Raw genomic sequence first — 25,376 nt, 5'->3', positions numbered from 1 at the left:
AGAAATGGAGCCGCGCTCATAAACGTCTTTGTTTGGAGACATGAGAATGTGTCTGGATAGAAATGTCAATGAGAAAGTTCATTGCCAGCAGGTTGGTGCACGCGGCTCTTTTTTTGTGCGGGCAGCTGAAAGCCAAGCGGGCTCGTTGGCATCTTTGCCGGCATCGGCGAAGCGCCGTCGAAGTTTTGATTAGCGCGGGCTGGCCAACATCTGCCGCTCGGCCTTGTGGCCTGCCAAAGAAAACAAAAGAAAAGAAAATTCGGGTCTTGTGTGCGGGCGTGTGCTTGCTTGCGTGCGTGCGAAGGTTGCACCTTTGACACGGCGCCGGCGCCGCATGACGCTCGGCTCGGACAATGCCTTGTTTATCGCTCGGCGCTCGCCGCTATTGTTGATGTTCGCCGGTCTGGCCGTCCTCACGCCATCCGCTAACGAGAGCCCTGGCCATCGGCGCCGGACAGCGCTTCCCGGTCAACGCGCTGACATCATCCTTTCAGACGTGCCAAGTTAGCTCGTTAGCGGCACTCGGAGACCTCCTTGCAGCCGACCCTGAAACGGGAACGCTTGCATTCCACGCACGCACGTAGGCACGCCAAGACACAGCACTCCAGGCAGGTCCTCGTGTTCGTCCATTTGATGGGCCACTCCAATGAATGGATGTACAATTTGAACGTAAGACGGCCAGGCCCATGCACCAGTTATGAAAGCGTCTCGTGCGGTAGCCGCGTGGCTGATGTGGCTAACGCGCTAGACGTTCGAAGAAACACACACGCGCACACACGCACACACACACACACACACACACACACACACACACACACACACACACACACACACACACACACACGCACACACGCACACACACACACACACACACACACACACACACACACACACACACACACACACACACACACACACACACACGCTAGCTGTCGTATGTGTACGGCCTCGGAAATGAGAAGAAAAAAGGTGCGAGCTCGGCCACCCGGGGTGCACCACTATTTCGCAACAACGACGTGAGCTTTGACTCCGGCTGAGCCGTTCGGAACTCCAAAAAAAAGACCTTTGGAAGTCTTCCGCAATGACCACACTTAGGGCACACATAGTACAGGCACAGGCACACTGTACACAAAGACTATTTAGGGCACACAAACGTGCACGGACACAAACACAGCACGCTCACGACACACACGGAAACATCAACACGCTCACTCTACGCACATTAGACGCAAACAAAATAGACATTCACTCAACACAATCACCGCTCATACAAAAGCTACACAACGCAACACACACACACACACACTCACAGTAGTGCTTGCACATTTCGGACTCACAATGGACACAAAGCCACTACACACGCGCCCAACATGGTGGCGGCGGCGGCGGCGACACAGTTGAAAAGGGGAAGCGCCATTTCCAGTCTGACCGAGCGAGCGCAAGTTGACCGCCGACTGACACGAAATGACCAATCGGACGTGAAGTCGGACCTCGATGTTCCCGGCGGCAGAGGGAGGGAGTTGTACTTCCTGCCCACGCGGGAACCGAGCTCATTAGCGGCGCGAGCATTCCGATGAAATGGGGGTGGCAAACGCACGCGCCCCCTCCGGGACGCTTTGTCCTCATGCTGTGACACGGCGGCGGCGGCGGCGGCAAGAGGACAAAGCCCACTGATGGCGGTTGTCCATCCGTCTGCACGCATACACGCACGCACGCAAGCAAGCTTCCGCTGGTCCACTTAGTGAGCGATTGAGGTCACCAGGGTGGCCGGGGATTTCCTGGGTGGCGCGGGGCCGGTCGCCAGCGGCGAGAGCCAGAGTCGGGCCGGGCCGGAGCCGGGCCACCTCCGCCCGTGCGCCTTTAGCGGGCTCGGCACGCCGGGTTCGTTACGATCGTCCAGGGTTAGAGTGATCCGCTAAGAAGATTTGCCTCCACCTTTGTTCCTGACAGCTTGAGAGCCTAAGCGTGCGCAACTCCCAACCCTTTGAAGCAACAAACGGCCCCGTTTGTGCGTGGCAGGGACGATGAGAAAGACTAGAATAGAAAAGACGTCACTGATCATATCATTTAAGATCAACGGGAAGGCAATCGATACCACGGACGGAAGTTGAATGTCTCTCGTTTTGCCGGTGACGGAGCAAAAGCAAAAGGCGCTGGGAGGCTTTTGTGTAGGCCATTGGGAGAAAAAGCTCCACGTGGATTTGGCTCGCAGCCATCTTTGGCCGCGTGTCTGCCATCTCCCGCTGGATTTGGACTCCCATTTCTCCAAGGAAAAAACAAAGCGCTTTCTTCATTCAGGCACTTCCTTGTCATGTGAGCGAGCGAGCGAGCGAGCGGCAGGCACGGAGGGGTAGCCATCCTCACAACTATCGTTTGGATTTGCATATTTTGAGCCGGCCCCCGATGAGAACGGGGATTTTATTGGCATCTCGTGCGCACAATGACACCGAGCGCAAACGCAAACGGTTACACGCACGCACACGCGCACGCATTTGTGTGCGGGGGCGGATACCGGGAATGATCCCACGTGTACATGCAGGTCAAGGGTCACATCCTGTCACACAAAAATGTTCATCTGCTTCTCGTCGTGCACAAGCGCAAGCGTTGGACAGCGAGAGCGTGCGCGTGCGAGACGACTGTTGTTTCCACAACTACTTTTACTTGAGAGGACTTGTTTTTCTCTAAGGAGAGTCTGTGAGTCTTGCTGCCTCAACTTTTTCTACTTTGAGTATCCCCCCCCACACACACACACAGACAAACACACTGAATTGAAGTGCAGCGTCCGGTTACTTTTGCCCAGCCTACGTTTGTTTTCGGGTCAGTCCTTGAACTTGTACCAGAGTCATGTTTCCCATGCACTTGTAGTAGCTACTTGTCTCAAGTGTCCGCAAGTGGCTCAAGTGATCTGGTCTGGACCCCTTTGCAGTTTGGTAGGAGCAGCGATGGGGGCGGAGTGCATGCCTTCGCAGCTTGTTTCTATTAGGACATCGGGGGGGGGGGCGTCCATACAGGTCCGGGCGTCCGCTTGGATCGGAGCGGACCTAAACGGACCCCCCCGACGAAACAAGCGGACATATTTCAAAGCTCTGCGGGACGCCGGTTGGCCGCTTGGATGGGCGGCTTCCCTTGCAAATGTCGCTTTAATTTACGATCCCTCCCTCCCAAAAGCATAACAGGCAGGCCAGCTTGACCCCCGCTGGCCCCGCCGCCGCCGCCGCCGCCGCCGCCGCCGCCGCCTCAGATTTCCTCTTAAAGGTGCAGGAACGCTTGGCTTTTGGCATTCGGGCTGCAAACGTTGACTTGTTGCAACAAAGCAAATCAATACAATCAATGACAAAGCATGGCTGTACGTGTAACAAAGCGCTTCCTATCACTTGACCGTTCATTCTTCCGATGGTGTCTTGAGAGACTTTGAAGGCCCAAACGTCTTTTGCGTTAGCTGTGCCAAACCAAACGTGGCCGTCGTTGTCTGACTTTGAAGGCCCAAACGTCTTTTGCGTTAGCGGTGCCAAATGAAACGTCGGCGTCTGAAGATGCACAAGATGGTACGGATTATTTTCCCTGAGGATAAAGGCAAAGGAGGTCCACGTTGTCACCTGGAGTGCAAAGACCTCTGGAGGGAGGGAGGGAGCCCCGCCCACCCGGGATGTGCCGTTTTGCCCACTCGCGGACGTAGGACTTGATCACAGTTGTTGCGACAATGCTCAGAAGGCAAAAGTCTTTTCTAGCGCTCCGTCTGCAAACAAAGTTCCTAACAGATAAAGAAAGTTATTTGGACTTTTAGGTTTGAGTTAATTGTGTACTTTCATGGATGGCATTGCACAGTAATTGATGCATTTTGTTGTTGTTGTTGTTGTTGAAATAAGAGTGTATTTATTACCAGTGGTATTTATTTGGCAATATTCTTGAGCTTTTAATCGACGAATGGCTTTGTTGATTTACCAAGGTTATTATTTACTTATTGACTTTTATTAAATGGTTATTTTCCGTTGATTTGATGATATTCTGAATTTACTGAGACTGAATTAGGATAATGGCAATACTACTACTTTCGTTATTCCCCCCCCCCCCCCCTGCCGGTCATAACGATTCATCACACCATGACGTCACTCGTCTCTCGCTCAAGCTTAGGGGCGGGGCAAGGACTAGCCGGCCAATAGGGAGCGCCCTTGGCGTTGCCACAGAAACTGCGAGCAGCTTCCCGGCCATGCGCGGTCTCCCCAGATGCAGCAGGCAATAAGGGCGATTGCTGGAGCCAGTCACATTGCAACAGAGGCGCTGCGCTGCGCTGCGCTGCGCAGCGGTACGATCGGCCGGCCGCCAGTGGCATATTCTTGCAAACCACGCTGAGCGAGCGAGCGAGCGAGCGAGAGAGAGAGAGAGAGAGAGAGAGCGAGCGACTTCGTGTCTGTGGGCGGGACCGTAGCAGGAGCCCCTCTTCAAGATGGCGGCCGCATGTAGCCCATCTCCTTTTGTCTAGCGGGGGCCGGGGATTCGGCTCGCTCGCACGGTGACGCTCGTACCTTCCAGTGGATCAACTACGGGCTCGTTAGCCGCTCGCTCGCTCGTTCGCTCGCTCGCTCGCCTTGCCGTATAGCCGCGGCCGGCCGGGCTAACATTCCCACTGACCGGGTGGGAGGGAGGCCCGCAACGCTCTGTGCCGTCCGGACCGGACCGGACCACCGGACCTGGCCAAGAGCCCCCGACGGCCCACCAGCGCCATCCGTCAGATGGGTCCCGCTCGCGTGTGTTGAAAGGTGAGCGGCGATATTTTCTGACGGACGATTTAGACTGTGTTGGCTTGGCGCTTAGATGTTTGTCCAAAGTCATGAAGAGATTTATTTCTATGTTGTTTGTCAGCAAGTTGGGCTTGGTCGGCTCAAGCGACGCACGCTGTCCGAGCGATTTAACGGACAAGCAGACGAGCCAAGTCGGCATGCCAGTCGTCTGAGGGGCGATGAGCTAACGCGGCCGGCCAGCCAGTCGGCCGGCCGGCCGGCCCGCGCAACGCGCAGGATGGACCCGTGCGCAAAGACCCCCAACCGCACGGCGCCGGGAGGCGTGGACGACGGGCGCCGCGGAGGCTGCGGCGGCCCCCCGGCCTGCTCGCGCATCAACGGCTGGAGCTGGCCTCCTCATCCCTTTCAGATGCTGGCCTGGCTCCTCTACGCCTACTTTGCCGTAGTGGGCCTGGGTGTCCTTGTGCCGCTGCTGCCCGCCCACTGGACGCCGGCCGGCTATATCGTATCCTTGCTTGCTCGCTTGCGCGCTCGCTGGCTCGCTCACTGGCTCGCTCACCGGCTCGCCGGCCAGGTGACTCACCAACCTTGCGTGAAGCTTCCCGATACGCTGCTCAGTGCACCGGCGTGATGTTTGCGTGCCACCTGTGCACTCACGTCATGGCGGCGAGCGTGGACCCGGCCGACCGCAACGTCCGAGCCAAGAGCCTCAAAGAGCCGCTTCCCGTCTTGGACCGCTCCAAACGTGCCCACGTCATTGAGAACTGCCACTGCTACCTCTGCCAGGTGGACGTGTGAGTGGCGCCCGGCACGCTTGCGTCACGTGACACGGTCCCGTTTGGATCCCGGCGGTTCCGTCGCGTTGCAAATCCTTAGCTGTTGGATTTGAACCGGAGGTTCGGTCGGATCTGGATTCTCTCTCCGGCTGGGCTGCTGGCGCCGAAAGGCATTTGGGGCGCCTCCATTCCATTTGCCTGCCATTCATTGGATTGTGTCCGATGTGTGCCTTTCAGAGGGCCCAAGTCCAAGCACTGCAGCGCGTGTAACAAATGCGTCGCCAACTTTGATCATCACTGTCGCTGGCTCAACAACTGCGTGGGAAGCAGGAATTACAAGTCAGTCAGTCAGTCAGTCAGTCGCCCGCCCGGCGTCTTGCGCTGGCAACCGCCGGCCGCTTGCCAAACACCGCCTCTAACCTGTGGGCGTACGGCCAGGTTGTTCCTGTACAGCGTGGTGTCGGCCGTGTTGGGCGTCTGCGTCCTCCTGGCCGTTTCGTCCTACGTGCTGATCCGCTTCTTCTGGGAGCCCGACGACCCCGGCGCCGACAAGCGCTCCCGGGGTGAGTGGGCCCGCCGCCGCCGCCGCCACGATAACTGTTGGCTCGCTAAGCGCCGCGCTCGCTCCTCTTCCCGCTCAGCGCCCGACCGGACGACGTCGGCCGTCCCGGCGCTGGCCGCCGTCACAGGGGTGCTGGCGTTGCTCGCTTGCGTGCTGCTCTGCCACTTGCTGCTCTTCCACTTGTATCTCAGTAAGTGGGCGCGGCGGCGCACGTGTGTCGGTCGATGGCGCGTGACGCCGGTCCCGGAAATGTGACTCGTATGGCGTGCGTATTCAAAGTCAAAGTCAGCTTTATTGTCAATTTCTTCACGATAAGACACACAAAGAGATCACAATTACATTCTCTTGAAGTGTGGAACAGGTTGAGCACGTACGAGTACATCGTGCGCCAGCGCCACCGTCAGGACGGAAGACAAACGACAAGCCCGGAGGACATCAAGCGCGCTGCCCGAGCGTCCGGCCGCTCCGAGGTGATGCGGCGCCGTCGTCGCCGCGCCTTTGCTTTCTTTGCCGCCTCGCTTACGTGACGACGACCGTGTCGTTGTCAGGCAACGGACGACTCGGAAACGCCGGGCTACACCCGGCCTCAGCTGGATGAGCTGCCCGAGCGGTAGGACCTCCTCTCTAGCTAACGGCTGCGACGACGCTGTCGACCAATTTCGTGTGTGTGTGTGTGTGTGTGTGTCCTAAGGCCGGTGGGCGACACGAGGGCTGCGGCTAGCCTGTTTGCGGAGCTGAATGCCCCGCCCGCAATCTCCACGCAGCACCACACGGCAGAGTGCCCGTACGCACAAAAGGTAAATATCGATTCCTTTGAGAATGGATCCGACGCTGAGTCCTGGATGAACACGTGTGTCGGCCTTTTCCCAGAAGACAATGACAACAAAGAAGAAGAGTAAAATGGGCGGACACGGCGCCGTCGAAGCAGATGCCGGTCCAGACGCTCGTTGTTCGTCGGAGCGAGCGGGCGCTTGGCTACCGGGCCCGCCCGTCGCCGGGCCCCCCCGCCTACACCAGCGCCTGCCTCCCTCAGCGCCGGTCCGGGCCACCGCCCCTCCCGCCGAGTACCACTCCGACTCGGCCGAGTCCCTGGAGGAGGTCCCCGTGGCGCTAGACAAACTGGGCTCGCGGGCCCCGTGGCGGAGCGCCGTTTTCGTGAGCGAAGCCAGCGAGGGAAGGATGTCGAGTGCGCCTTCCTCCTCCTGGTTTCCCCCCATTACCGGACGGCGGCGGTGACCTGGCTACCTGTCATCCCGTTGTGCTGCCGGCAATGCAAAAGCACAGGGACAACTTTGACGTTGGTCACGTCTCGCACATTCACTCTCTCTGTCTCTCTGTCTCTCTGTGTCTCTCTGTGTCTCTCTGTGTCTCTCTCTGTCTCTCTCTGTCTCTCTCTGTCTCTCTGTCTCTCTGTCTGTCACTCACTCACTCACTCACTCACTCACTCACTCACTCACTCACTCACTCACTCACTCACTCACTCACTCACTCACTCACTCACTCACTCACTCACTCACTCACTGAGTCAGTCGTCAGTCAGGTTTGTTCGTCCCCCGACCGGACGGTGGCCCATCTGGAGCCCGGTCTTCAGTCCGGTCTCCTCCGCGGGCGTGGCGGAGCCTATCCCAGCAGTCATCGGGGGACACCTTGAACCGGTTGGCAGCCAATGGCAGCAACTTGCACATCTTTTGCAACCTCAACTTATCCCAGAAAGTCACCACGTCCACGCTGCTGATGGAGCTCTCCCGCCTTTTGAAAAAAGTGCCCCTTCCAGTCCGCAATCCCGTGCCACATTGAATACGTTCCACTCGTTGGCGACGTCTTCTTCCACCTTTTCTCCTGTCCACTTGTTTCCATCTTGGCTACTTTGAAAGGTACTCCTGCCGGGTTCTTTCAATTCCTTCTTTATGTTGAAGCGCCCATATGGCCCCATGAAACAAATTCTTCCCCTTGGACATTGCTCGACTGGCTGAACCCTTCCTTCCCAACTCCAAACTATTTTCCACATTCCCAAATCGCCCCCCCCCCCCTCACACACAATAAAAGCCCCATATATTCTGTCAGAAGTTGTCAACCTATTGCAATTGTTTTTCACCTTCCCCCAAATTCCCACCATTTTCCAATTTTTTTTTTCCTGCATAAATATGTCCATGTGAAGTCTACATGGTGCCCATCATCCTTTTTGGATCCGAGCCACCTCATGTTTTCTACATTTCCCGAATGGCTCATTTTTGCCCCAAACTCCCACGTGCCCAAGGGAGGGAGGGGAGGAGCTTTTTGGCTGTCTGCGGGCGGCCCCGGTGGCTCGTCATCCCAAGTCGATATCGATATCGGATGGTTATACAGTTAGTTGTTTGCTGGGGTCAAGCAGGCGACAGCCAGGTTGCCCGCTCGCCCCATTTCAACCCCCCTTAAGGCCCTTCTGGTGCGTCCATCGTGTGATTAAGCCGTACGCTCTCACGCTGGCTCACAAAAACCTGCAACCAAAACTTTTTTCCTATCAAAAGATTTTGGCCATCGTGTCATTGTTTACACTTGATTTTTTGACATGTACTTGTGTATGTTTTTTTCCAGAACATGCACTACAAGAAGGAAGTGCTTTCTTTTTGTATTGGATGTCATACTTGAAAAAGAAATTGCTTCGTTTTGAATATTGGTTGGGAAGTGATCATCTTGCACATTTTGTCGAAGCCACTAAAAAGAACCAAAAATGCAATGGATCAAGCGATAGAAACTGGAAAAACAAGAGGCCTAACGGCGCCACAGATACAAAGGTTGATTTAAAGAAGACGTCCGTTAGCATTTCGTCTCGATGTAACAAATATAATGCAAACCAATTGGATCAGCTGTGCACGCGCTGGCACAAGACAGGATCCCACCCCCGCCCCGATTCCATCCGATCCCATCCGATCCCATCCGATCCCATCCGATCCCATCCGATCCCATCCGATCCCATCCGATCCCATCCGATCCCGTCCCACCGCAGACCGACCATGTGTAAGGTTTCACTTCCCGCCCCGCTGTAAGTGACAGCCTTGTCGGCCAATGAGAGGCGGCGCTCTCCTCCGTCAAGTCGAACCAGACCAATGGTACCGGATTAAGGCGGAGCCGGCCTGCGCAGGCGGGCGTGTCCTCGGTCAACCCGATTTGATCCACTTTTGGGGAAGAAAAAAAGAAAAGTGTGGCGCCCTCGCGCTTCTTCCAGCCGGTCCGACGACGTCCGTCCCAGTCCCGGTTGTGCTCCCGGTCGAGGGGAGCGGCTCTGCTGCCGGTCCCGGTCCGGTTCTTGGCCTCGGCATGCGCAGCGGCCGCGTGGTGCGCCTGCTGGTGGCGCTGTTGTGCGCGGAAGTGTCCGGTAAGTTGCCTTGCCTTACCTTGCTGCCTTGCATTGCCTTGCCTTGCCTTGCCTTGCCTTGCGTGTGCGAGTGCGAGCTCGAGAGCAGCTCTGGCCGGCGGGCCGGATCAAGTCCAAATACTTTGCGCCGAAGGAACCTGTCTGTGCCGACTTGACTGTGTCATAAGTACTTGCGTGCACTTTGAACTCCTTCCTCCTTTTGTCGACCTCCACTGCTTTCACTAGGCGCCCATTTTGAGAGCAAAAGTCTCATTCCGGCCGCCGTCCCGACTGACTGACTGACTGACTGACTGACGGACGGATGTCAGCAGCTTCTGTCCTTCAACAATCTGTGTCATCTTAGAAAATGCTTACAAGTCGTCGCGTAGCATTTTGATTTGGTTTAGTTTTAGGCTGCTGGCCAGGTGACATGGCCCCACAGTCTAATCCGTCGATGCAAAATTAAGACCGGGGCTCATCTCATTTCCCTGTTTGCGCTTTCCTTGTCCCTCCGTCCGTCCGTCCGTCCGTCCGTCCGCTTCCATGCCAGCTCCTCCCGCCAAATGGGGCGGCGGGTTATTGGCACCCCGACTGTTGTATCAATCTCTTGTCAACACGGGCTCACATTCTTCCAAAAGGTGTCGTTTGGTCATTTTCCAATCCGCGTGACCATTTGCAATTGTGTCTATTTTCCAAAACACTTTCTTTGCTGTCCAAAGTGATGACAACAAGCAGAGTTTTTCCAATTTGTGGTGGCTTAGGCTCGCCTTTCCTCACCAATAGTGCAAATCGGCATTTCCAATGAGCAGCCTTTTTATTGATCATTGAAGATTAGCGCAAGCTCATGATTTGGATGAGGTGCTTTTTGCACAGCGGCGGTGGTTCGCGTCGACGCCGATTCTGAGGAATCCGCGGAGGTGATCCCCGAGCTGCTGGCGGCGCCCGGCCACCCGGACCGCCTGCTGGTGTCATTGGCGGCGTTCGGCCAGAACCTCCGGCTCGACGTCACCAGAAGCGGCGGCCTGCTGGGGAGTCACCTGCTGGTGGAGGAACGCCGGGCCGCCGGGCCACCCGCCGGCGTGCGAGTGGAGCGCGACCGGCTCTGCCTCTACTCGGGCTCCGTTCTGGAGCGACCCGGCTCGTCGGTGTCCGTCACGGCCTGCGGAGGCCTGGTACGGGAGGGAGGGAGGGAGGGAGGGAGGTGGGTGGGGGGAGCTTAAACTCTGCATCTCTGGCCTAATTTTCTGTTCCAGACGGGCCTGGTGCACGTGGACGGCGAGGTTCTTTTGGTGCGGCCGCTGGAGGAGGACGAGCGGTGGCGGCGGCAGCGGCGACGGAACACCACTTCCCCGGGGTGGCTCTCGGGAATCAAACATCGGCTGCTGCGCCGCCGGCGGTATGGTGGGGACGTCTTTGACGCAGCCGAATGGCCAGGTTAGCCGCTCTCTGGATCTCAGTCTTGCTCAGTGCTGTCAGGGATGCGGACGGACGGACGGACGGGCATGGGCAGAAAGGGCCGCTGGCGACGTGCATGGGAAGCGCGCTAATTGTGACACCGAGCGCACCTCAGCTTTTGAACACAACGTGACATCTTGACATCTTGTTTTTGGAAACACCACACACACACACACACACACACACACACACACACACACACACACAGACGCTCAGCGCCGTCCTCCCTCGTGCACATTCATTAAGCCAAGCAGCTTGACCCTGCAAACGTTACATAAGCCCTCCCTCGCAGCCGAGACCGCACGCACGCACGCACGCACGCACGCACGCACGAACGCACACTCTCTTAATGCATTCCACATGTTCACAAGCGAGTGCACGTATGGTTCCGTTAGGTCAGGGGTCTCGCGGCTCCTTTTTTGAAGAAACACCCCTTTCAAAACGTTCTCTCGGTCGGGCCGATGAATGAACGCCTGGCGCCCCGCCTCACCCGTGCCTCGGCAGGTGAGAAGAAGCGGGCCGGTTCCCAGGCGAGCGAGGACGGCCGCCGCAGGCGCGCGACCCCGGGCGCCCGGGACGCCTACACCCTGGAAACGCTGCTGGTGGCCGACTCCAGCATGGTCCGCTACCACGGCGCCGACGCCGCCAAGAGGTTCTTGTTGACCGTCATGAACATGGTGAGCAGAGTCGCGACGAGCCGCTCCCTCGCTCGGCCTTAGCTCCCGCTGAAAAGCTCTGGCGCATTTGCCGCTGGCTCTCAAGGCTTCCTGTCTGCGCCGCGTGTGTGTCAGGTGTACAACATGTTCCAGCACCAGAGCTTGGGCGTGAGGATCAACATCCGGGTCACAAAGTTGGTTCTGCTTCACAGCCGCCCCGTGAGTGCGGAGGACGACCTCCGGCGACCTGGCAAAGCTGGCTGGAAAGCTTCCGGCTTCCGTGTGGCCCGCCGCTTGCGCTCATCTGGGATGGGAAGACTGTAGCGCCGTGCGCTGTGTGTGTTCCGTCAGGAGAAGCTGAAGGTGGGCCACCACGGCCAGCGCTCCCTGGAGAGCTTCTGTCAGTGGCAGCAGCAAGAGTTCGGAGGGCCGCCGCGCTACCTGGGGAGCAACCGCCTTCCCGGAGGACGTCAGCAAGTCCCGCCCGTGGACGCCGCCGTGCTGGTCACCAGGTGGGTCGTCGATGGACGGAGAAGCCAGAATTGCTGACCTACCTGCTGGTTTGTGCTTCTCAGGACGGACTTCTGCGTGCATAAGGAGGAACCGTGTGACACCGTCGGTAAGCCGGCCTCTTCATTTCCTATATGTGTGTCACAGTCTTTTGGAATTTTGTTCCTCTCCGATCGGTCGTTGGCGTGTGGCTAACAGGACCTTTGTTTGTCAAGGTATGGCCTACCTGGGCGGCGCGTGCAGCGCCAAACGCAAATGCGTGCTGGCCGAGGACAACGGCCTCAACTTGGCCTTCACGGTGGCGCACGAGCTGGGACACAAGTGAGTGAGCGAGCGAGCGAGCGAGCGTCCGTCCGTCCGTCCGTCTCAGCTTTCTTGCCGCTAGAAGTGGTGAGCCGCCTCACCCGCTCCGCTCCGCTCCGCTAGCATGGGTATGAGCCACGACGACGAGCACGCCTCCTGCAGCGGCCGCGCCTACATCATGTCCGGCGAGTGGCTGAAGGGACGCAACCCCAGCGACCTGTCCTGGTCGCCCTGCAGCCGCGACGACCTTGGCAAGTTCCTCGGGTGAGCATACAATAAATGTGGCGGCGGCGGCGGCGGCGGCAGCGCCGGGCTCTGAATTGGGACCCGTGCGGCCCGTGCGTCTCGGCCTCAGGTCCAAGTCCAGCGGCTGTCTGGTGCACACGGAGCCCGGGAGTCGCTACCAGCTGCGCCTCCCTCACAAGCTTCCCGGGATGCATTACAGCGCGGACGAGCAGTGTCAGATCCTCTTTGGAACCAACGCCACCTTCTGCTCCGACATGGAGGTAGCGCCCACGCAGGCACGCACGCAGGCACGCACGCAGGCACGCACGCAGGCACGCACGCAGGCACGCACGCACGCAGGCACGCACGCAGGCACGGCACCTTCTTTTGCTCGCACTGGCTGCGACTGAGCGCTGTCCCTCCCCTAGCATCTGATGTGCGCCGGCTTGTGGTGCCTGGTGGAGGGCGACGCCTCCTGCAAGACCAAACTGGACCCCCCCCTGGACGGGACTCAGTGCGGACCGGACAAGGTGCCGCGCACGTGTGTGCATGTGTGCGCGCAGCCGTGAGAGCGTGTTTAACCCGCGCGCGTGTGCGTCAGTGGTGCCGCGCAGGGCAGTGCGTGAGTAAGACCCCGATCCCGCAGCACGTGGACGGTGACTGGAGTCCTTGGAGCCCGTGGAGCATGTGCAGTCGCACCTGTGCCACCGGAGTCCAGTTCAGACAGAGGAAGTGCGACAACCCCCCGTACGTAGCCCGCCTGCGCCTCCGCTCGCTGGCCGGCCAGCGGCCGCCACCACCTTAGGCCGCCGCTATTGTGCGTGTGTGGCAGGCCCGGTCCGGGCGGACACCCCTGCCAAAAGGCCAGCGTGGAGCACAAAGCCTGCGAAGGTCCTCCGTGCCCAAAGGGGGCGCCAAGCTTCAGAGACCTTCAGTGTTTGTCCTACGACCGGCACGCCGGCAAGACCAAGAGCGACGTGCTAACCGCTGTCGTCAACGACGGTGACGCTCGCTCGCCCGCATTGCGTCTGAGTGTGTCTTTCTGAGCGACATTGTGTGTGTATTGTGCATTTTCTGTGTGTATGTTTGCTGTATGCTTAATGCTGGCGTGCGTGCGTGCGTGCGTGCGTGTGTGTGTGTTTGCGCTCAGAAAAGCCTTGCGTGTTGTTCTGCAGTCCGGTGGGTCGCAACGTGGCCGTCCTGATGGCGGAGCGAGTGGTGGACGGGACGCCGTGCGGACCCTACGAGGCCGACCTGTGCGTCAACGGCAGGTGTCAGGTGCGCAAAGCGGATTTCCGTCCAAAGCCCTGCCTGAGAAAAGCAATTTGCCAACTCTGACGAGCGGGCGGGCGGGCGGGCGGGCTCGATGTCTTTTTTTTTGTCGTGGGCGGGCTCAGAAAATCGGCTGCGACGGCGTCATCGGGTCTCCGTCCAAAGAAGACGCTTGCGGCGTTTGTAACGGAGACGGACGATCGTGTACCGTCGTCAGGGGAGACTTCAACCGCAGCGGAGGCATGGGTAGGAGGACGTGGCTGTCTCGCCATAGAAAGAAAATGGCAGCCGGCCCACAAGCTGCTTGCTGGCGGCGACCGCTTGCGTCCCAGACTGGCGTCTTTTCAGCGTGCGTGTGTGTGTGTGTGTGTGTGTGTGTGTGTGTGTGTGTGTGTGTGTGTGTGTGTGTGTGTGTGTCAGGCTACGTGGAGGCAGTTGTCATTCCTGCTGGAGCGCAAAGGATCAAAGTGGTGGAGGACCAACCTTCGCACAGCTTTCTGGGTAAGAAAGGGATCTGGTTCCTTCAAAACGCCTCCATTTTCCTTCAGTCCTTTTTTTGCAAGTTGACTCCTCTCTGACCTTTGAGAAATGCTCATTTTGTCAATGGCTTTCTTTTTTGGACTTGAGGAGGAAAAAGATTCCTCCAAGAGATTGTTTGTCTTGCTTGTTGTGTCTCTTGAGTCGCGTGATGGAAGCTGGAGCAAAACTGTCCCCTCCCCCTTGCGCTCAGCCCTGAAGGACGGCGCCGGCGGCAGCGGCAAGTCCATCAACAGCGATTGGAAGATCGAACTCCCGGGAGAATTCCACCTGGCCGGCACCACCGTCAGATACGTCAGGAGAGGACTGTGGGAAAAAATGTCGGCCAGGGGCCCTACGCGCGCCCCGCTGCACCTCATGGTAGCTCGCAACACATCCAAAAGACTCCAGAGAGAGCCTTGAGCAAAAGCCTTTGAATTGCCGCGCGGAGCCTTCCAATCACGCCACTCGAACGGCCGTCTGTCAGGTGCTTCTGTTCCACGACCAAACGTACGGCGTTCGCTACGAGTACACCTTGGCCCTCGACGCATCGCAACGGCGCAAACCCTCGCAAGCGCCGCCGCCGCCGCAGCAGCACCCAGACGACGACGACGACGCGTCAGCAACCATGCAAGAGCGTGTCTACATCTGGACGCACAGCAGCTGGAACGCCTGCAGCGCGCAATGCGGAGGAGGTATGAAAGCTGGGAACCCAAGCTTGGCAACTTTAACAGCGCCGGGCTTTGCTCTGCGCAGGCGAGAGGAGGACCACAGTGTCGTGCGCCCGTCTGGCCAACCAATCCACGGTGGACCATTCTTTCTGTCGGCCCGACGATCGGCCGCCGCCGCGAGTCCAGCTGTGCAACCCTCAAGCCTGCCGCTACCGGTATGCGCTTGTTTTGGCTGGCCCGCCCGCTGCTGCTCAATCAAACCCATTTGGTTTCCAATCAAAAGACCGAGGCGTGACGCGGAGCTTCTTTGGCTGAAGTCGGCGTTTTTGCGCTTCAGGTGGCTGGCCGGCCAGTGGGGCCCGTGCTCGGCCACGTGCGGCCCCGGCACGCAGCGGCGCCGTGTGGCCTGCGCGCAGCAGCCCCGCAACGCATCGTGGGAGGAGGACGGCGGCGGCGGCGGAGACGACAATGACGACGGTGACGGCAGGGGCCGCTGCCAGGGGCCCCGCCCGCCGACCCTGCAGACCTGCGAGGGCCGCCTCTGCCTCAGCGTCAGCGTCTGGGAAGCCTCCGAGTGGTCGCAGGTGAGTGGCTAGCTGGCGCGGTCCCCACAAAAACAAAGCAGTGCTCCTGGGGGCTGGCTGATTCCTTGCAATCGATGGCTGGCGTGCGTGCAAATGGCAATGATGCAAAATGGCAATTTTGCCGATGAGCTTGTCAAAGCGGCCCCAGTGAGTCGCACGCACGCACGCCAGCGAGACTTGAAGCGGCCCCCTTGGCCTTTCAGTGCTCGGAGGGCTGCGGCACGGGCCAGCGCAGCCGCAACGTCACGTGCGGCCACGCCGCCGCCGGAGGGCGCTGCGATGCGCTGACGCGGCCCGCCCAGCGGGAACCCTGTCAGGACCACTCGCGCTGCTTCGAGTGGAAGACGGCCCAATGGTCCAAGGTACGGCGCGGCGCGCCTCACGCAGTATGCTCCACGGCTGCTGATGTGTGGGAACGCAAATGACATACATACATGTGCCGCCGCCAGTGCTCATCCTCGTGCGGGCGGGGCCTGCAGTCGCGAGCGGTGCAATGCATGCACAAAGTGACGGGTCGCCACGGGGACGCGTGCCCGCCTGGCGCGCGCCCGCCCACCTATCGGCCGTGCCGGGCCGAGGGAGACTGCCGGCGCGAAGGCCACCGCGTGGACGGCAACACCATCATCACCTCGCCCAGGCTGGGTCGGTCAGCGTCTCGCCCGCCTGACCGACCGCCCGCCCGCCCGCCGCTGACTTGGCATGTTTGCTCGCCCCTCAGCCGCCCTGACGTACAAGTGCTCCGGCGACCAGTGGCCCGTGTACTGCCGCGTGATCCGCGAGAAGAACCTCTGCCGGGACATGCGCTGGTACCAACGCTGCTGCCAGACATGCAGAGACTTTTACGCCGGCGGGACCTCGCCGGCGGCGCCCGGCCCGAGTGACGGGAGGTGATGGAGAGAAAATGGAAAGACTTGCAAATGCTCACTAGGTCTATTTTCTTTGACAAGCCAAAGCCAAAGCAGGAGGCCATCTGTCACGCACCGCGGTGTGTGTGCTTCCGCTTCCGGTGCTTTCTTCCTACCCATTGCCATGCTTTTTTTTCTATCGCACATATTTGAAGAATAATAATCGCAGCGCGTGTGACTGATGGCACTGATGGTCCACCTCCATCAGGAAGGGCTCATTCCTAAAGCCACTGACAAAAGTGAAGGAAACAAAACAAAAGAAAGCAAAGCAGCGTTGACGTGTCAAGCGGCAACAGCCGTTAGCGCCGAGCCAACTGAGCGGCCAAAACGCGAGTAGCTTTTCAGACAACTGGCCCGACGGATGAGTGTGTAGTGTAGTGTCAGCGGCACCGACACGTCATCGCTTGGCTCCTGCCCTGCCCTCCTTGAGCAAAAGGCGCTCAGGTCAAAGGTGCTATCTTATTTTTCTTTTACCGTCATTATTCTTGTGGTTGTTATTTGGATTATTTAACACATTGATGAAAGTTTTGTCACTAGTCAGTCGGCTGGCTGCCATTTTGTGTACTTGGCGTAAGTGCGTCGCGGTGCTCTACACAATAAATGTGGTCGAGCTGCCAGCCAGCCAGCCAGCCAGCCAGCCCAAGCGCTCCTCCTTTACTGTCTGTGGCTCGCTCACCCATCCATGCGCACAGGCGACCAGCACCTAATTGGAAGCTGCATCCTGGCGGACCTGCACGGCGCTCTCCTGTTCCGCGCGGCCAGCATGGAATGGAATGGAATGGAAAGGAATGGAGTGGAATGGAATGGAATGGAATGGAATGGAATGGAATGGAGCCACACTTTCCCGCTGCGCTGTTCCGGGACAAGATGCGCGCGCCCGGTGGCGACGCTCAGTTTAAGAAGCGCGCGCTGAGGTCGGACATCGTCGCAGGCCGGTGGGGGGGACCGCACTCACGTCACCGCAACATCAGTAACCTCATCTGGCCTGCGCTGACCTGCGTCGGCCGCATGGGGCCGCCAGATCCTGCGCTCCAGCTTGTCGAGCTTGCAGAGCACCTGCGAGATCTGGCCGCGCGCGCACGCCAGCCAGCGACTCCAGTTGGCTTTGGATGCGGTCCATACTGGCCACCAGCTCGCCCACGCTGGCCTTCAGCTTGCCCACGCCAGCGCCGCTCCCTTCGCACGATGCAGGAAGTGCGCTTTCCAGCGGGCACCCGCGCGCCGTGTCTGTCACTCAAGAATCTTCGCGAACGAACCCGTGACATCACACATCAAATAGCCAATCAGAAAGTGGGGGTGAGGGCGGGTGTGGCACTTTTCACTTTCACTTCAGCTTTTTCCCTAATGAAGTGGCCTGTTATTAGGTACACCTGAAATTGGCGGTGTACCTAAAGGAGTGTCCGAGTGACGTCACAGATACAACAGCCAATCAGAAAGTGGGGGTGAGGGCGGGTGTGGCACTTTTCACTTTCCATTAAGCCTTGACCATGATTTTTCCCTAATAAAGTGGCCTATTAGAGGTACACCTGAAAATGGCGGTGTCCCTAATGGAGTGTCCGAGTGACGTCACAGATCAAACAGCCAATCAGAAAGTGGGGGTGAGGGCAGGTGTGGCACTTTTCACTTTCAGCTAAATTTGACCAGGATTTTTTCCCTAGTGAAGTGGCCTGTTATTAGGTACACCTGAAAATGGCGACGTACCTAATGGACTGTCCCAGTGACGTCACCGATCAACCAGCCAATCAGAAAGTGGGGGGTTGTTTGGGTGTGGCACTTTTCACTTTCATTTAAATTTTGACCGTGATTTTTCCCTAATGAAGTGGCCTGTGATTAGGTACACCTGAAAATGGCGGTGTACCTAATGGAGTGTCCGAGTGACGTCACCGATCAACCAGCCAATCAGAAAGTGGGGGGTTGTTTGGGTGTGGCACTTTTCACTTTCACTTAAGCTTTGACCATGACTTTCCCTAATGAAGTGGCCTGCTATTAGGTACACCTGAAAATGGCGGCGTACCTAATGGACTGTCCCAGTGACGTCACAGATCCAACAGCCAATCAGAAAGTGGGGGGTTGTTTGGGTGTGGCACTTTTCACTTTCATTTAAATTTTGACCATGATTTTTCCCTAATGAAGTGGCCTGTGATTAGGTACACCTGAAAATGGCGGGTTACCTAATGGAGTGTCCGAGTGACGTCACAGATCCAACAGCCAATCAGAAAGTGGGGGGTTGTTTGGGTGTGGCACTTTTCACTTTCATTTAAATTTTGACCATGATTTTTCCCTAATGAAGTGGCCTGTGATTAGGTACACCTGAAAATGGCGGGTTACCTAATGGAGTGTCCGAGTGACGTCACAGATCAAACAGCCAATCAGAAAGTGGGGGGTTGTTTGGGTGTGGCACTTTTCACTTTCACTTAAGCTTTGACCGTAATTTTTCCCTAATGAAGTGGGCTGATTCGGTACATCTGAAAATGGCGGTGTACCTAATGGAGTGTCCTAGTGACGTCACAGATCCAACAGCCAATCAGAAAGTGGGGGTGAGGGCGGGTGTGGCACTTCTCACTTTGACTTCAGCTTTTTCCCTAATGAAGTGGCCTGTGATTATGTACACCTGAAAATGGCGGTGTACCTAATGGAGTGTCCGAGTGACGTCACCGATCCAACAGCCAATCAGAAAGTGGGGGTGAGGGCGCGTGTGGCACTTTTCACTTTCCGTTCAACTTTGACCATGATTTTTCCCTAATAAAGTGGCCTGTGATTAGGTACATCTGAGAATGGCGGTGTACCTAATAGAGTGTCGGAGTGACGTCACAGATCCAACAGCCAAACAGAAAGTGGGGGTGAGGGCGGGTGTGGCACTTTTCACCTTCACCTAAGCTTTTTCCCTAATGAAGTGGCCTGTTATTATTAACACCTTAAAATGGCGGTGTACCTAATGGAGTGTCCAAGTGACGTCACGGATATAACGGCCAATCAGAAAGTGGGGGTGAGGGCGGGTGTGGCACTTTAAGCTTTTTCCCTAATGAAGTGGCCTGTGATTATGTACACCTGAAAATGGCGGTGTACCTAATGGAATGTCCGAGTGACGTCACAGATCCAACAGCCAATCAGATAGTGGGGGTGGCACTTTTCACTTTCCGTGAGGCTTTGACCATGATTTTTGATTATTTTATTGATAAAAAAATAAAGGATCAGTGTGTGTGTGTGTGTGGGGGGGGGGGGGGGGGGGCGATTCGTTGAACGATTCGTTTGAACGATTCTTTTGAGTGAACTGATTCTGGTCGCCGCGGCGTTCGGCGACGTCCTGGCCATCGTGGTGTCCGTCTGCACCGCAAAGACGTGAGGGAGCGAGCAAGCGAATATGCGTCGCCGGCTAGCTGATCTCGCATCTTCTCGGCCAGCCGATGCTAATCGGGCGGGATAAGTAGCCTAGCGCGCCCCTTGGCCTGGGACGCGCCCCTTAGCCTGAGACGCAGCCCTTAGCCTGAGACGTCCCCCTTACCTGGGACACACGCTTCAGTTCGGTCTGCCAGTTGGGTACGCTTGCGACTTGTTCTCCTGCAAATATCTTAATTATCCTTTCATATTTCTCAGAAAAGATGTTTTTCACACAATGGATGTTCACAATTTTTATGATAGAAGTGAATGACTTGCTAGCAAAAAGGCATTCAAAGCACATCAGGGTTCGAACGTGGCTGTTTTGGAATAGTGGAGCCTATACTCACTTGTGCATCCGAAGAAGGAAGGAAGGCAAAAAAAGGAGGCATGCAGGCAGCATTTGACAAAAATGCTTTGCGCACAATCAAGGCAGCATTTGACAAAAATGCTTTGCGCACAATCACTGAAGATTGAAATCAAAGGCACGGCACGCTTCCAGATGAGCTAGCTCGTCTGGTCGCCTGGCGTCGGCTCCATTGCCGGCGTCCATCCTCTGACGGGCATCGGTTTTCCAAACTCTTTTCCTTCCGGCCGGCCGGCCGGCCGGCTCGTTGTCGGACGCTCTTCGGGAAAGCGCCGGGCGGGTGACGGCTGCGGCGCTACAAATCCAGTCCATCTGGGAAAGCATCTTGTGTGACAGACAGTTGAGTCAAAGGTCAAGTCTACCCGCCGCGGCTCAGGCCACCGTGCTCTTATCACGTATAGGCGGGTGACGACTCGTCGGCGTTGACTCGCAACCTGTTAGCTCGCGACGACTGCTCGTTTTTCACTCGCCACTTGTTGAGCGGCGCCGTCTGGTCCTTTTTTACTCGCAACTTGTAAACCCGTGACGACTGGTCAGTTTTGACCGGCGTCGACGGCTTGCGGGGTCGCGACGCGCCGTGCTTTTTAACCGGCAACTTGTTCACCACCGGCGACGACTCATTGTGTTTGACGTGCAACAACTTGTGCGACCACTTATCGTCTTTAGCTCGGATCGGTTTGCTGATCGCTAAGGTGGTGGTGGCGGCGGCGCCGTGTCGCACTCGTGACTTGTTGCCTCGCGTGGGCGTGGCAACTCCCGTGGTCTGGGTAACTCGCACCGACCCGTCCTTAAGTCGGGACGACCGCTGAACTCCCGACGACTTGTCACGGTTAACTCGACCTCTTTGGTCACAGTTACCCGGCGCCGACGGGTCTTCGCCAACGCGCGACGACGGATTCTCGTCGGCGCCGAGTCTCGGCACGTTGTCGATTTTGGTGGATTTGTTGAGTCGCGGCGAGCCTTCCTCATCCGCTCGAGCCTGCTGGCTTTGCGTCAACTTTTCAGGTCCGGGTTGGAGGAGGTCCCGGTGCCGGCAGGTCTGGACCTGTACGGGGGGCTCGCCTCGGCGGAGGGGAAGGCGGCGTGGTTCCGGAACGATCCGATTCATTGGGAAGAAGAGGCAGTTGTGATACCAGCGGGCCTTCTCAGAAGGGACCTTTGGACTTTGAAGTGGGCTCGGCGGAAGCGGCTCGGGCTCGCCGCCGTCTGTCCTAAAGAAGCGAAGCAATTTGCGCCAGCAGCTCTTTGACGTGACATGGTCACGGCGGGCCCGATCGGGAGGCCTCTCGTCAGCCGCAGAAGCGCAGCTCGGCGGCCCGTCGGGAGCGTCTGTCCTTTTGGCGCTGAGGAAAGCGCAGAACCTTTGACGCCAGTTCCTGGACTTGAGCGGCTGACCCGACACGGAGCGACTCTCCGGCTCTTCCTTCTCCAAGGTACTCGCCGGACAGAACTTCATCTTATCAAAGCTGTCAGTCACGCTGAAAGAGGACAGACAGGAAGCAAGCGGTTCTCAACAGAGGCGCCAGCCGGGGGGGGGGGGGGGACCCAAATGACAGACGCGGCTTCTTGGACCGACCGACCGAGCGGCGGGCGGATTGTCGAGGACGAGCGCGAGCTCGTGGCGATGTTGTTTTTGACTCACTAGGAGCTGCTGGCCTGGTGCTGGCTCAGGTGGCTCATGGTGAGGAAGGGGTGCCTGAGCGCCTCCTCGGGGGTGATCCTGCGCTCGGGGTCCATCTGGAGAAGGCACTTGAGGAGGTCCACAAAGGCCTTCCGATCCTCCAACTCCAGGGGCTCGCTCACCTCCGGCTTGAGCTGCGGACCGACATTACCCGCGTTAGCCCGCCAGCCGAGCGACGCCAACAAAAAAAGCTGCATTTTAGGAACGGGAAATGTCATAGAGATTGTTTGACTAGGACGTGTTTGCGTGATTAAAGGCAAGAAGAATGGGGGGAAAATAGCCCCCAAAACAACTCGCCATTCGGAAGAAGTGCGACGGCCGTGGCGCTGAAGCCCGCCCGCGGCTTATGTCAGATGTGGAAATTGTAAAGCGGCAGGCGGCATCCCGGAATAGCGCTATCAAAAATGTCCATGGCTTTTGGAGGAAAATGAAACGGTCGTCCCCATCGGCCGACTTACCTTGAGCAGGTCGTCCAAACACTTGAAGGACCACGGCAGAGATTCGGGACGAACTCCAGTTTTGTCCCGATACTCCCTCTCGGTCTGCAAGCAAAGCGGCGGATGGCCGAGTGACCTCGATTTGCCACGCTTCGGAAGGGCAGATCCCGGGTCTGAACAATCCCGTCGAGTTTTGCCGTCTCTTCCGCACCCGGGCCAAGAGCCCAATTGGGCCAAACAGGGACTGAGCCGACGGCACGGCACGGCACGAGGCTGACTGAGTCAAATCTCTCGCGCCTTACCATGAGCCGCCATTTGGGATGATCGCCGTCGTTGTCTCGATCGCTCCTCTTGAAGTACTTGTGAGTGTTTTTGCTGGCGGTCAGCAGATGATCGGGAATGCGACCCACCACCTCGATCATGCTCCGCAGCTGCAAACACAGGGCGCATAGCGTGGGTCGGGGTCAAGCGCTGGAGCCACCTTTTCTTTCTTTCTTTCTTTCTTTCTTTTCCATCTCTTTCAAGCGGTGGGAAACGTTTTCTTCCGTGGCCTCGCTCGTGCAAGTGTCGCTTCAAAGACCTCGGTCGCTCCCAGGGGGGCAAAGGTCATTTGACGAGGAGGAAAATGAAACGGGTCATCCTTTCAAAGAAGGAGCGTGTTTGGTGAAAGCCACCTACCATGTTGTAGTTGGAGTTGGCCAAAAAGAGGTAGTTGCCCAGGTACAAGAAGGACAGCACGCAGCCCAGGGACCACATGTCGATGGCCTCGGAGAAGGGCAGACCCAGGGCCACTTCCGGCGCCCTGTGGGTCGGGGGCACAGTCGCACGCTTGACGGGACGGGGCGGGGCGGGGGGGCACTTGGCAAGCAAGGGAGGGAGGCCTGGCCAAGTGCCCCGTCCACTCCCGACAGCGTCGGTTCTGGGTCCAGCGCGGTCGGTCGGTGCGGACCTCGCCTGCGCTCTTCTACTGACCTGTTGCCCATGGGCTGCAGAGCCAAGCCGTAACTGAGGGGCGCGTCCACCGTGCAGATGGAGAGTCCAAAGTCAATCAGCTTGACCCGGAAGGGCGTGGCGCTGTGGTTGACCAGCATGATGTTATCTGACTTGAGGTCCGTGTGGATCACCCCGATACTCTTGAGGGCATCAAAAGCTGTCAGAAGCTAAACATAAATCAGACGTTTGACGGGCGCGAGCAACTTGACGGGGCGGACAGGCGGGAGGAAGCTGCCGCGCCGTTAGCCTAGCCTAGCGAGGCGCCGCAACTTCCTCTGCAAAAACAGCAACGACCAAAAAAAAGGGCGGTCGCTCTCTCTTCCCATTGAACGCAGAATCGGCAATCTCAGGCAATTCCCGAGGAGCGTGCCGAGCGGAGCTGTCCCGAACCGCGGGCCGGCAGCCGACCGTGGCCAATGATCATAGTTTTGGGAAAGGCGTCGGCTCGCGAGTCACCGGCAACGGAGCCAAACAAAGCAGCTGAGCTGAGGAGAGGAGAGGAGAGGAGCGCCGCGCCACGGGGCCAAAGCCAAACTCCGACAGGGTTCCCATTGCGGCGGGCGCACCGCACCAGCAAACGCTTTTGACAAAATCCTCGGCCGAGTCAGGCCTGGTGAACGGCTAGTATCGGGTCCGGAGCCGGGCCGGGCCGGGCCGGGCTCTGGCGTCTAGCTACCTGTTGGGCCACGGGTCGGATGTCGTTGGGCGAGAAGGTCTTCCATTTCTTATCCAGCACCATGCTGAACAAGTTGGTGTCCAGAAGCTCAAAGACCAGGCACGGGTGTCGGTTGAAAGTGAAGGTCTCGATGAACTCCACGATGCTCTTCTTGTCCGGGTCCAGCACGCTCACAATCTCCTGCATCTCGATCTGGGGACAGCAAAGAGAGCTCCGGACGCAGGTGCCAAGAGTGCCAACGCAAACTTGAGTCTCGCCGCCGCCGCCGCCGCCGTATTTAGGAGTCCGACTGCCAGAAAGAAAATCGGGAGGCTGGCTGAATTCGGGCTCTAGTTGAGTGCGGAAAGTTGCCACTGATTTGAATTTCTTGCTTCCCAAATGAAGGTAGCCAGAACCACGGCGGACAAAAGCGCTTCTCGTCCCCAGCGATTCGACTCTCGGTCCGTCCGATGGGCCGGAAGCGAGACGACGGAGCGCCACCCCCACCCACCCACCCACCTCGTTTTCAAACAGCGCGTAGTTCTTGTGGATCTTGAGAGCCACGTCCTTGGCGGTGTTCAGGTTTTTGCACTTGAAGACGTGACTGCTGGTTCCTCGATCCAGAAGCTTGAGGATGTGGTAGAAGCTGCTTTTGCTCTCCACGATGGAACCTTCCATCTCTGCCAGATCCTGGGCGTCCACCTCGGAAGAGCGCGTTGAAGAACACCCAGAGAAGGCAGACTGCGCAAAGGAGAGCGGAGGGAGGGAGAGCAAGTTGAAGAACCTCGGCATAGTAGCTGAGTAGCGCGACCGCCCTCGACATCGGCGGCGGTACCCGACGCAGATCGGAATGCCTTGTCCAAAAGAAAAAAAAAAGCAGCTCTAAACGACGGCTCTTGAGCCGTAGAGCGGAACTCATCAAACTCAACCTGCAGATCCAGGAGATGTCAGAAACCCGGCCAGACTGAGCGCCGGCTTAGGCCGGGCCTAACCCAGGCAGGCACGGAGGGAGGGAGGGGGAGACACTGGGACGGGACCACATTGGAGCTCGACGCCGGTCTGCCTACGTCTTGAAGGTGCTTTCAAAGCGCCCCTTCTTACCTGTGTCATGTGTGGTGGAGTGGAGGATGACAGCGCAGAGGAGGGCGGTGCGGCAGAGGACGGCAGCGACGGCGGCGGCGGCGGCGACCAGGCAACATTGGACTTGTTTGTATTAGAAAAAATCCCGTCGTACGGAAATCTTTGTCAGGGGCGGCCGCTGAGGAGCTTTCCCTTGTTTCACACGCCTGCCATCAAAGTTGGCAGATGTCATCAAGGTGCACCTGTGACATCATCCCCCACTGATGACGTCAGACGGGCC

The 25,376-nt window shown here is 57.9% G+C and overlaps 3 protein-coding genes across 11 annotated transcripts; 2 read left to right on the top strand and 1 right to left on the bottom strand.

The window, feature by feature from the left end:
- Nucleotides 1-4,527: 4,527 nt before the first annotated feature.
- zdhhc1 (zDHHC palmitoyltransferase 1) lies at nt 4,528-8,894 on the top strand. 4 transcript variants are annotated; one of them, XM_085907034.1, is made up of 10 exons: nt 4,528-4,757; nt 4,861-5,244; nt 5,358-5,533; nt 5,753-5,854; nt 5,954-6,078; nt 6,157-6,267; nt 6,429-6,547; nt 6,626-6,687; nt 6,769-6,874; nt 6,948-8,894. In XM_085907034.1, exons 2-10 carry the CDS (start codon nt 5,017-5,019, stop codon nt 7,311-7,313), a joined length of 1,395 nt encoding a protein of 464 aa, XP_085763160.1. In that variant the 5' UTR covers nt 4,528-4,757; nt 4,861-5,016; the 3' UTR covers nt 7,314-8,894. The 4 variants fall into 4 exon arrangements, with proteins under 4 accessions (XP_085763160.1, XP_085763158.1, XP_085763159.1 ...); XM_085907032.1 differs by having other exon boundaries at nt 4,865-5,244; nt 5,954-6,267; XM_085907033.1 differs by having other exon boundaries at nt 5,954-6,267; nt 6,951-8,894.
- A 193-nt stretch (nt 8,895-9,087) lies between these two features.
- adamts17 (ADAM metallopeptidase with thrombospondin type 1 motif, 17) lies at nt 9,088-17,145 on the top strand. 3 transcript variants are annotated; one of them, XM_085908499.1, is made up of 23 exons: nt 9,088-9,432; nt 10,285-10,583; nt 10,665-10,845; nt 11,371-11,543; nt 11,658-11,741; nt 11,874-12,034; nt 12,098-12,141; nt 12,248-12,353; nt 12,459-12,599; nt 12,691-12,841; nt 12,989-13,090; nt 13,162-13,307; nt 13,393-13,562; nt 13,711-13,838; nt 13,958-14,078; nt 14,253-14,333; nt 14,563-14,729; nt 14,836-15,043; nt 15,105-15,234; nt 15,357-15,603; nt 15,807-15,965; nt 16,053-16,245; nt 16,322-17,145. In XM_085908499.1, exons 1-23 carry the CDS (start codon nt 9,123-9,125, stop codon nt 16,492-16,494), a joined length of 3,675 nt encoding a protein of 1,224 aa, XP_085764625.1. In that variant the 5' UTR covers nt 9,088-9,122; the 3' UTR covers nt 16,495-17,145. The 3 variants fall into 3 exon arrangements, with proteins under 3 accessions (XP_085764625.1, XP_085764626.1, XP_085764627.1); XM_085908500.1 differs by having other exon boundaries at nt 16,053-16,249; XM_085908501.1 differs by lacking the exon at nt 12,989-13,090 and having other exon boundaries at nt 13,207-13,307.
- Nucleotides 17,146-20,129: 2,984 nt separating this feature from the next.
- LOC147059779 (uncharacterized) lies at nt 20,130-25,246 on the bottom strand. Of its 4 annotated transcripts, XM_085908143.1 has the most exons (9): nt 25,118-25,246; nt 24,536-24,757; nt 24,038-24,229; nt 23,341-23,528; nt 23,047-23,170; nt 22,671-22,799; nt 22,390-22,473; nt 21,893-22,065; nt 20,130-21,728 (listed from the first exon to the last, which is right to left on the bottom strand). In XM_085908143.1, the coding sequence occupies exons 1-9, from the start codon at nt 25,124-25,126 to the stop codon at nt 20,642-20,644; spliced, it is 2,208 nt and encodes a 735-aa protein (XP_085764269.1). In that variant the 5' UTR covers nt 25,127-25,246; the 3' UTR covers nt 20,130-20,641. The 4 variants fall into 4 exon arrangements, with proteins under 4 accessions (XP_085764269.1, XP_085764267.1, XP_085764268.1 ...); XM_085908141.1 differs by lacking the exon at nt 25,118-25,246 and having other exon boundaries at nt 24,536-24,914; XM_085908142.1 differs by lacking the exon at nt 25,118-25,246 and having other exon boundaries at nt 23,341-23,501; nt 24,536-24,914.
- Nucleotides 25,247-25,376: the final 130 nt, after the last annotated feature.

The sequence above is a fragment of the Syngnathus leptorhynchus genome, chromosome 3, assembly GCF_054491065.1.
Source record: "Syngnathus leptorhynchus isolate UIUO chromosome 3, UIUO_Slep, whole genome shotgun sequence".
NCBI lineage: Eukaryota > Metazoa > Chordata > Actinopteri > Syngnathiformes > Syngnathidae > Syngnathus > Syngnathus leptorhynchus.
This window is presented reverse-complemented; position numbering and strand designations above follow the sequence as displayed.

What these genes read in the sequence shown, in the direction of transcription:
- zdhhc1 (XM_085907032.1), top strand. Translation starts at nt 5,017, where the DNA reads ATGGACCCGTGCGCAAAGACCCCCAACCGCACGGCGCCGGGAGGCGTG. An exon ending in TACCTCTGCCAGGTGGACGT is followed by an intron (nt 5,534 to 5,752) that starts GTGAGTGGCGCC and finishes TGTGCCTTTCAG; the next exon opens with AGGGCCCAAGTCCAAGCACT. An exon ending in GCTCTTCCACTTGTATCTCA is followed by an intron (nt 6,268 to 6,428) that starts GTAAGTGGGCGC and finishes ATTCTCTTGAAG; the next exon opens with TGTGGAACAGGTTGAGCACG.
- adamts17 (XM_085908499.1), top strand. Translation starts at nt 9,123, where the DNA reads ATGAGAGGCGGCGCTCTCCTCCGTCAAGTCGAACCAGACCAATGGTAC. An exon ending in GCCGCCGTGCTGGTCACCAG is followed by an intron (nt 12,035 to 12,097) that starts GTGGGTCGTCGA and finishes TGTGCTTCTCAG; the next exon opens with GACGGACTTCTGCGTGCATA. An exon ending in AAGCCTCCGAGTGGTCGCAG is followed by an intron (nt 15,604 to 15,806) that starts GTGAGTGGCTAG and finishes TTGGCCTTTCAG; the next exon opens with TGCTCGGAGGGCTGCGGCAC.
- LOC147059779 (XM_085908141.1), bottom strand. Translation starts at nt 24,808, where the DNA reads ATGCCGAGGTTCTTCAACTTGCTCTCCCTCCCTCCGCTCTCCTTTGCG. An exon ending in ACGCGCTGTTTGAAAACGAG is followed by an intron (nt 24,230 to 24,535) that starts GTGGGTGGGTGG and finishes TGCTGTCCCCAG; the next exon opens with ATCGAGATGCAGGAGATTGT. An exon ending in ATCCCAAATGGCGGCTCATG is followed by an intron (nt 22,474 to 22,670) that starts GTAAGGCGCGAG and finishes CTTTGCTTGCAG; the next exon opens with ACCGAGAGGGAGTATCGGGA.